This window comes from Accipiter gentilis, chromosome 28, assembly GCF_929443795.1.
Source record: "Accipiter gentilis chromosome 28, bAccGen1.1, whole genome shotgun sequence".
NCBI lineage: Eukaryota > Metazoa > Chordata > Aves > Accipitriformes > Accipitridae > Astur > Astur gentilis.
The window spans coordinates 6,812,601-6,821,419 of record NC_064907.1 but is presented as its reverse complement, the minus strand read 5'-3'; the positions used below and the strand labels follow the sequence as shown (position 1 = coordinate 6,821,419).

Sequence of the window (8,819 nt, the reverse complement as noted above, 5' to 3'; positions counted from 1 at the left end):
CTCTCCGCGCGCCGCGATTGGCGACGCCGCCGGCCTTCCCGGGCCGCCCTCCTCCACTCAGCGCCCGCCGCGGCCCGTCACTCATCGGCGGAGCGCCGCGCCGGTTGGCGGCGGCGGCGGCGCGGGCGGGCCGGGCTGTCAGTCAGGGAGCGGAGTCCGAAGTGGGGAGCGGGGAGGGGGCGAACATCTGTCTGCCGCAGCCCGGGCCCGGCTGTGCCGCCGCCGCCGCCGTGCGTGCGCCCGCCCGTGCTGCGTGCGCCCGGCGCCCCCGCCCGCCCGCCCTCCCCCCCGGCCCCCGCCCCTCCCCCGCGCCCGGCCGCCCGGCCCCGGGCTCCGCGCCGTCTCCGGCCGTCGGTGCCATGGGGAGCCGCTGAGCGCGGGGCCCGCTTCGCTCCGCCGGCTGCCCCGCTCGCTCCTCAGCTGCCGGCAGGGGGGAGGCCGGGGGGGGGGGCGGCGGCCAGCGGGCGCGGGGGGCGGGCGGGGGGCGAGACGCGATCCCGGAGCGGCAAGTGAGCGAAGAGGAGCCGGCGGGCGGCGGCGGCGGCGGCGGGAGCGCGGGGACTTCGGGCCGCCGCGGAGTGTGAGTCCCGCTGCCCCCATCCCCACACACCCGCCGGGCCGGGGCCGGGGCCGGGGCGGCCCCGCGGGGCGGGCGGAGTTGGCGGCGGGTCCGGCGGGGGGTGGGCGCAGCCGGGCGGAGAGGCGGGGGGGGGGGGGGGGGCGGGGGCAGCCCTTCCCGGGCGGCGGGACCGGCCGCCCCGGCGCCGCTCCCGGTTACTTTTCTTTTGTTGCCGCCGTGACCCGGGGGCGGCTTTTCCTGCGCGCCGGGCAGCTGCTTCCTTCCCCGCGGGGCGGCCGCCGGCCGCGGTCCCGGCCCTGGCCCCGGGCGGGGTGGGCTGGAGTGAGGGGGGGGGGGGGGAGTGCGGCGCTGCCCGGCGGGACCAGGTCCCCGCGCCGCGGGGGGCGGCCGGCCCCGGCCTGGGGGGGGGGGGGGGGGGGGTTGCTCAGCCCCGGCGAAAAGTTGCGGCCGCCCGGCGGGGATGGCGGGGGGGGCCGGGCCCGCCGGGAACTTGCTGCGCGCCGCCGCCTCCCCGCTGGCCCGCGGCGCCGCGCCTCCCCTCACGGCCCGGCCCGGCCCGGCCCCCGCCCGGCAGCGGGCAGGTGAACCGCCCGACTGGGTAGAGGCGAGCGCGGCGTGTCAGCGGGGGGGGGGGGGGGGCGATCCCGGCGGCGGTGCGAGGGGCAGGGCGCCCGGCAGCCCCGAGTCCGCTCCCCTCCCTGCCGAGCGGCTGCCGGAGCCGGCGGGGCTGTGGGCCGGCGTCCCGGTGCCACAGCAGTCAAAAGAAATGACGGCCCGAGCTGCCCCCCCCCCCCGCCCCCCGGAGGGGGAAAAGCGATTTACGAGTGAAGCTGAACGCCTGAAATAGTGCCCCGGCCAGGTTAACTGCTTCGCTGTAGAAATGAGCTGGAGTTTTGAGTGCTCGGTATCGCTTGGGCTGCCTAAACGTTGAAACTGAAAGGACCGACGGCGAGGCGGGGAGCTGTGGGTTGAGTAAATAGGTTCGGTTAATTACTCCTTTTAACTGAACCTCTGGGCTCAGTAAAGCCGAGTCGGTGTGGCTTTCTCGGGTAACCCCGTGGCTGGGGTGTGCTGTCAGTACATAAAGCGGTCCTCCAACTTAAGGCAGAAGTGTTGCTATGCTGCAAATACAGTAGAGCCCCATATGTTTAGGATTTTCTTTTTTTTTTTCCTCCCTGTTAGAAAGTTTGAAAAAAAGAGACTTTGAAGTATTTTGTTTATACTAACAGAAGAGAAAAGTTCTCCTAAGAAAAAGCTGGTGGCAGGAGTGTAGAGGAGTAGCATATGGCATTAAAAGGAGCACAGCTGGAGGTAGCATTTCCATCTGAACATGATGTCAGAGCAGCTGACAGCCTGCCATCCCTCAGCCTTTTATTCTAACACACAGACAGGGAGTTAGTGTGTGCAGATCTGTGTGTGGAGAAGGTATCTCATTCCTCTCTAACATCATCTCCACTTTGCATCTGTCTCTCCTAGTCTGCTTTTTTTCCACCGATCTAACAGACCTGGAGCCAGCAAGACTCAGAGGAAAGGACTTAATCAGGTTTATGTGTACTAAAGGTAGGAGTAGCAATAGATTAGATACAGCATATTTCTGTTTTGGTGTGTTGTTTATTGAATTTCAGAAAAAAAATCACATTACTTTTCTAACCAAGTTTAGCGGTAATATATGAAATTGAGTATTAAATAGACAAGTGGACTTACTCAGAACGCTTGGGCTACAGTTGGAGAGTATCAGTTCTTGGGCACATTGTTAGCATTAACTTTAATGCATATAGTGAGAATGTCTTGGTTTGGAAGAAGGAGAGAGCAAGTTCATTCTTCATTTCTGAGACCAAAACTGCAATGGATTTAGTGGCAAGCCTAAGGAGAGTTCTGCTTTATGTTCTTGTATTGCATCTTTTAAATGACTTTATGGGGGTTTTAGTGAAATATACAAAAGTGTGCTTTTTTTTTTTTTTTTTTTTTTTTTTTTTTAAAAAAAAAAAGGACCGTTCTGGCTAAAATGTGTTTGTGGGGAAGTCTTTCATTAAACTTCACGGTTAAATATCCAGCAGCTCAGAACCGTAGTAGCATACAGCTGTAGTGCTTCTGAAAGATAGAAATCAGCTATGTGTTTAAAAACTTTTGTACCCGGGAGAATGGCTTGACTGGTTTCCTCTTTTCTGTCTCGCGTGTAGCATTTGAAATCTTTTATTTCAGCATAACAATAATTATTTGAAGGAGTTTTTGTATTTGCGACTAATTTAGAACTTGTAGATTTGAGCTGCCTGAATTGGCCAGACAGCTGTAATCGCACTCCTCTATTCTTAATCTCTTTATCTGGGCAGCAGCTGCCATATGGCCACAGTCAGCTGGATCAGATGTTTATAAGCTTCCTTCTTCGTCCCTCTCTGTCCTTTCAGCCTCCTAATTTGATCACAGCTACCTTGTGAGCTGCCCTCCAATCTTTATTTTTAGCCCTCTTAAGGATTAGGATTGATGTTGGCTGTGGGGCACTTAAAGTGATTGTATTGTAAATCTTCGTGCTTTACTCTAGCAATGGTATTTTACAGAATGTAGTAGGGGTTGTATTGTAAGTTTTAGTACATCTTGGTTTGTGAGGGATCAGGATTTTTCAATAATATCTGCCAGCCTAGAGAGCCACGATCTGCTTAGATGGTTTGGGAGAGCATTGCTATCAATCACAGAAGAATAGATTAAGACAGGTTTTTAAAAGATTTTACCTTCCATTTGAGTTTTGACTTCTCTACTTCTTTTAAGTTTAATTTTTCTTTATCATCAAAGAAGGTGAATAGAAAAATACTTGGGTAAGAACAGTACTCAGGATACTGATTTTAAATATGCACACATGATCACGTTGAATGACTTTTTTTTTTTTTTTTTTTTTTTTTAAGTTTGGTACTGCAAACTCTGCCTGGTGTGGGAGGGGAGGGAAATTTCTGTCCTGCATAGGGGAAGCAGTGCTCGTTGGCATTTTGGTTGTTAGTTTCTTTTGTAAATTCTGCACGTTGGCACAAAATGTTCATGTTCTATTCTACAGTATGGAGAAGGTTTAAAACCCGAAACTGTACTTATTACAAGAAGAAGAGCAGGCGAACTAAATTTCTAAAAACCTTGATTTTGCTGTCAATATAAATTGACACCCGTAAATAATTTTTATACTTTGTGAATGTTAGACCTTCAGATTTGGGTATATGAGCATTTCTTCATGCGCGAACCTCTCCTCTTGCTACAATTTGACTTTAAAAAGAAGGCTGATGATCTGATTTTTTGTGTTGGTTTTTTTTGTTCTCCCTCTGTGATCTCTCAAACTTAGTGTTAAAAAAAAAAAAATTCTTTTTGTGGGTCTGCCCTCCTAGGGATGCAATCTGGAGGAAGCTCCCTAGAAAAATAACTGTGGAACAGATTTTATGAACAGCAGTGATACTTCAAGAAAATTACAAATGTACCTATGTGCTTATTAGAACGGCTTGTTTACCATGGAAAGGAAATCGTAACTTCAGTGGTTGATCGGGGAAAGAGTTGCCATCATACATGCGTGTTAAATAATCTTTGCATGGTGTCAGTACCAGAACTCTGGCAACATAAATACGAGGGTTTTAGAGTGGAATAACTTGGATTCATAAGTTCTGTGATTCCGACCTACATTTAATTTTTTAAAATCTCATTGCTTATAGGTTATGAAGACAGTATGGAGTTTCCTGACCACAGCAGACATTTGCTACAGTGTCTGAGTGAGCAGAGACATCAGGGTTTTCTTTGTGATTGCACTGTTCTGGTAGGAGATGCCCAGTTCCGAGCACACAGAGCTGTACTGGCTTCATGCAGCATGTATTTCCACCTCTTTTACAAGGACCAGCTGGACAAAAGGGACATTGTTCATCTGAACAGCGACATTGTTACAGCCCCAGCTTTCGCTCTCCTGCTTGAATTCATGTACGAAGGAAAGCTCCAGTTCAAAGACTTGCCCATTGAAGACGTGCTAGCAGCTGCCAGTTATCTCCACATGTATGATATTGTCAAAGTCTGCAAAAAGAAGCTGAAAGAGAAAGCAACCACGGAGGCAGACAGTACAAAAAAGGAGGAAGACGCCTCAAGTTGTTCAGACAAAGTGGAGAGCCTCTCCGACGGCAGCAGCCACATGCCAGGAGACTTGCCCAGCGATGAAGATGACGGAGAAGATGAAAAATTGAACATCCTGCCTAGCAAAAGGGACTTGGCGGCTGAGCCTGGGAACATGTGGATGAGATTGCCCTCAGACTCAGCAGGCATTCCCCAGACTGGCGGAGAGGCAGAGACGCACGCAGCAGCAGCTGGAAAAACAGTAGCCAGCCCCTGCAGCTCAACAGAGTCTTTGTCCCAGAGGTCTGTCACCTCCGTGAGGGATTCAGCAGATGTTGACTGCGTGCTGGACCTGTCTGTCAAGTCCAGCCTTTCAGGAGTTGAAAATTTGAACAGTTCTTATTTCTCTTCGCAGGACATGCTTAGAAGCAGCCTGGTTCAGGTGAAGGTGGAGAAAGAGGCTTCCTGTGATGAGAGTGATGTTGGCACTAATGACTATGATATGGAACATAGCACTGTGAAGGAAAGTGTGAGCACTAATAACAGGGTACAGTACGAGCCGGCCCACCTGGCTCCGATGAGGGAAGATTCGGTCTTGAGGGAGCTAGATAGAGAGGACAAAGCAAGCGATGATGAAATGATAACTCCAGAGAACGAGAGAGTCCAGGTGGAAGGAAACATGGACAGCAGCTTGCTCCCTTACGTGTCAAACATACTTAGCCCCGCTGGCCAAATTTTCATGTGTCCTCTCTGCAACAAGGTCTTTCCTAGCCCCCACATCCTGCAGATCCATTTAAGCACGCACTTTCGAGAGCAGGACGGGATCCGCAGCAAGCCTGCTACCGATGTCAATGTCCCGACCTGCTCGTTGTGTGGTAAGACTTTTTCTTGCATGTACACCTTGAAACGTCATGAGAGGACTCATTCAGGTGAAAAGCCCTACACTTGCACCCAGTGTGGGAAGAGCTTCCAGTACTCCCACAACCTGAGCCGCCATGCAGTGGTTCACACGCGGGAGAAGCCTCATGCTTGTAAGTGGTGTGAACGCAGGTTCACGCAGTCCGGAGACCTTTACAGACACATTCGGAAGTTTCACTGTGAGTTGGTGAACTCATTGTCTGTCAAAAGCGAAGCACTGAGCTTACCTACTGTCAGAGACTGGACCTTAGAAGATAGCTCACAAGAACTTTGGAAATAAAATTTTTATATATATAAATAATATATATATAAATCTATATAGTTGTGGTACAGTCTAAAAGCAATCTTGTTTCCTTGAACTGAAAGTTTGGCTATTAGCTTGTTTTTGCACTTTAAGGCAGCATGAATATTTCACTAATTTAGCACTCCGATAAAAATGAACTGTAGAGGTAATCCGACAAAGTAACAAATTACGGAGCGTATTTTTCCCCCGTTTCGGAATAGAAGCCAGCGGATACTTTACTTCTAAGGAATCTCCAATTCAAAAAATTTGGATGTGGCTTTATTCTCCCCAAAACACTGCGTTCTGTTAAGCTCTCGATCTTTTTCCTCTTAAAATCTGAATGTAGAGATCCTCTCCCAATTTTGTCAGTTCCTTTACATTTCTATAATTGCATGAGTCCTTTCTAGCTGTTGGAAACCTGAATGCTTTTAGACCCAAATGGAAAATTTCTGAAATGCTGGATTATCTATTTTTAAACAAGCGGTTGACTTAAAACTTATTATGGCAACTTCTGGATTTCTGACAGTTCCCACTGGAAAAAAACAAAACAAAACAAAAAAACAACACAAAAACATAAAACAAAAACCCTGAGAGTACACTGGGATCACTGGGACTCTGTCTTACGTGAAGGTTTGCTTGGGATGAAAAAGGATATTGCAGCTTCAGCAGTGATGAACTGTGTGTTTAAAAAATGTGAATTACTGTTATTGTATACTGTAATTGATTACATGGGCCGGGGGGAGGTATCAAAGAACTTGGCAGGTTGTGTTGATGCTCTTAGTTGAGTCTTGAAAAGTAAATATTAACGCTACAGAAATGCATGATTTTCAGTATATTTTTGTCTTTGTTTGCATTGTATAACTTTAACGAGTGAGTTGAAAATTATTTAATTTCCTTAGGAAAAAAACCCGACACCGTTGAAAATGCCGGTGTTACGAAGAAGAGAAATGCACTGTTTTTATTTTATCTAATTTAAATTTACTTTCCCACTGTCTTTAAGTTGAGAAGAACTTAAGCTACGAGTCGCCGATTTAGCTACGTTAACAAGGAAAAAAAAAAAATGAGTGTTTACAACCAGGCTTCGAGATTTGCATGTGCGGTGTGCATTTACTAACCCCAGACCCCTTCTAATTGCACAGACCCCACGCCAGCTCCAGCTGAGGTGCGTCCATTTCCCCAGATGAGCATTTGTAGGATTCCTGCTGCACCGCTCCACCACAATAGGTCGTTCTTTTTTTTCCCCCCCGTTGAAAAGAGGCTGTGGACTGAAAAAAAAAGGAAAAAAAGCCCCGGGCTGAAAGGCCTGGGAAGGCCTGAGTGACAGGGGGGCCGGGGGAGGGCAGGGGAAGGACTATGTGTATCCAAGCAGCAGAGACTGCAGCCTGACGTGTGGTTTTAATGACCAACACGCAGGTCAAAAGCATTTTGCACAGTGTTTGTTTTCCTGTCTTGCACTTACAAATAAGGTCTATGGGAGTAGCATGGAAAACGTTTGCTGTTTTTTCCTTTTTTTTTTTTTCTTTTTTTTTTTTCCTCTGCTTTTGTTTAAAATTTGATCGCCTTAACTACTGTAAACATAGCCTATTTTTGTGCTTAAGATACTGAATGGAAAACTCCATTGTGTATTGCTGGACTGTTTTGGAAATATTTGGTCAAATGTGTGTTAATTTGGCTGTAATGGCATTTAAAACAAAAAAAAAAAGCTGTGAAAATGGCCTTGGAGCGTTATCTTTAGTTACTTGAATAGTTTCTAGGTTTTAAAACTACATTCTTTTCTTAAGTTAGAGAAGACAATCAGTGTCTGAGGAAAATGGACTTTCTCTTGGATTTTTTTGTGGTCCTCGTGAGTGATTGCTTTTTTCCTTTCCTTAGTTTCACATTCTTCTTTTGTTCTAAAACTTAGACTGACATCTAGCTTTGACAATCATAGTATGTTTTATTTTCCTGAGGGGGGAATAACTTATAATGCTGTTTAGTTTTGTACTATTGGTGTGTTGGTGAATTTTTAAACTGTGTGCTAACTGCAATAAATTATATGAACTGAGAAATCAATTCCCTTGTCTTTTTTCCCTCTTTTAAATTATAGTTACGGAGTATTTTTTATAATGTGTAACTTTATTACTTTTGTACAGACTTCTATTGCTAACTGTGTATGGAATATGTTTTCAGTATGCTTTTGAGCACTTTGTTGCTAACGTACATATTTACATCTCACTTAACATTTAAAAAAAATTAAATGCTTGTGTTTTGAAAGCATTTCTCTGTGTGTAGCTCTCGATCATTCTGTAGAGGGATTTTATTATTATTATTATTTTTTCTTCCCCAAAGACTTTTGCAGAAGCAACCTATTAACTTCCAGAAATTTTGCTACCCTGTAACTATCTATGCAGACGCACAATTCTTTTTCTGGGCTTAATTTCACCCCAATGAGCTCTCTCAGGCTCACTCTTTTGTATTCAGTCTCTACCAGAACATCAGAGCAGAAGACAACAACTTAATCTGAAGCACTGACTGGCTGTCAATGTTAGAGTAGGCAGTCAAAATGTCCAAAATATCGGTAATATATCAAAACTGTCTGGACCACAGAGGACAACTGAAATAATCCTGAATCTGTTAGGGGATTTCTCTTACGGACTAAATGTTTCTTAAAATAAAATAAAATTAAGCTTAGCAAAACCTTTGAAAAAGACCTGGTTTAGATGCTTGCTGCAGGATATACCCAGAATTCTTTTTTGAGGCAGCTCCATCCTAGGAACGAGACCAGCACTGCAGAGCCCAGTGGGAATATGAAAGTAGAGCTAAATTAGAAGTCTGGAATAGAGACAGCAGGACCAATTTGGGGGGGGGGGGGGGGGGAATATCTAAACATTTCATTACATTTGTCATCTGCCTGGGTACAACTGAAGTTGTACCTTGACCAAGTGATTCTCAGTGCCTAATGCTATTCTGCTTATTTTCCTATCTCTGTGGTAA

The 8,819-nt window shown here is 47.2% G+C and overlaps 1 protein-coding gene across 5 annotated transcripts; it reads left to right on the top strand.

The window, feature by feature from the left end:
* Positions 1–311: 311 nt before the first annotated feature.
* ZBTB18 (zinc finger and BTB domain containing 18) lies at positions 312–8,051 on the top strand. 5 transcript variants are annotated; one of them, XM_049831072.1, is made up of 3 exons: positions 312–580; positions 2,057–2,140; positions 4,261–8,051. In XM_049831072.1, exons 2-3 carry the CDS (start codon positions 2,128–2,130, stop codon positions 5,841–5,843), a joined length of 1,596 nt encoding a protein of 531 aa, XP_049687029.1. In that variant the 5' UTR covers positions 312–580; positions 2,057–2,127; the 3' UTR covers positions 5,844–8,051. The 5 variants fall into 5 exon arrangements, with proteins under 5 accessions (XP_049687029.1, XP_049687031.1, XP_049687030.1 ...); XM_049831073.1 differs by lacking the exon at positions 312–580 and adding an exon at positions 1,398–1,629; XM_049831074.1 differs by lacking the exon at positions 2,057–2,140.
* Positions 8,052–8,819: the final 768 nt, after the last annotated feature.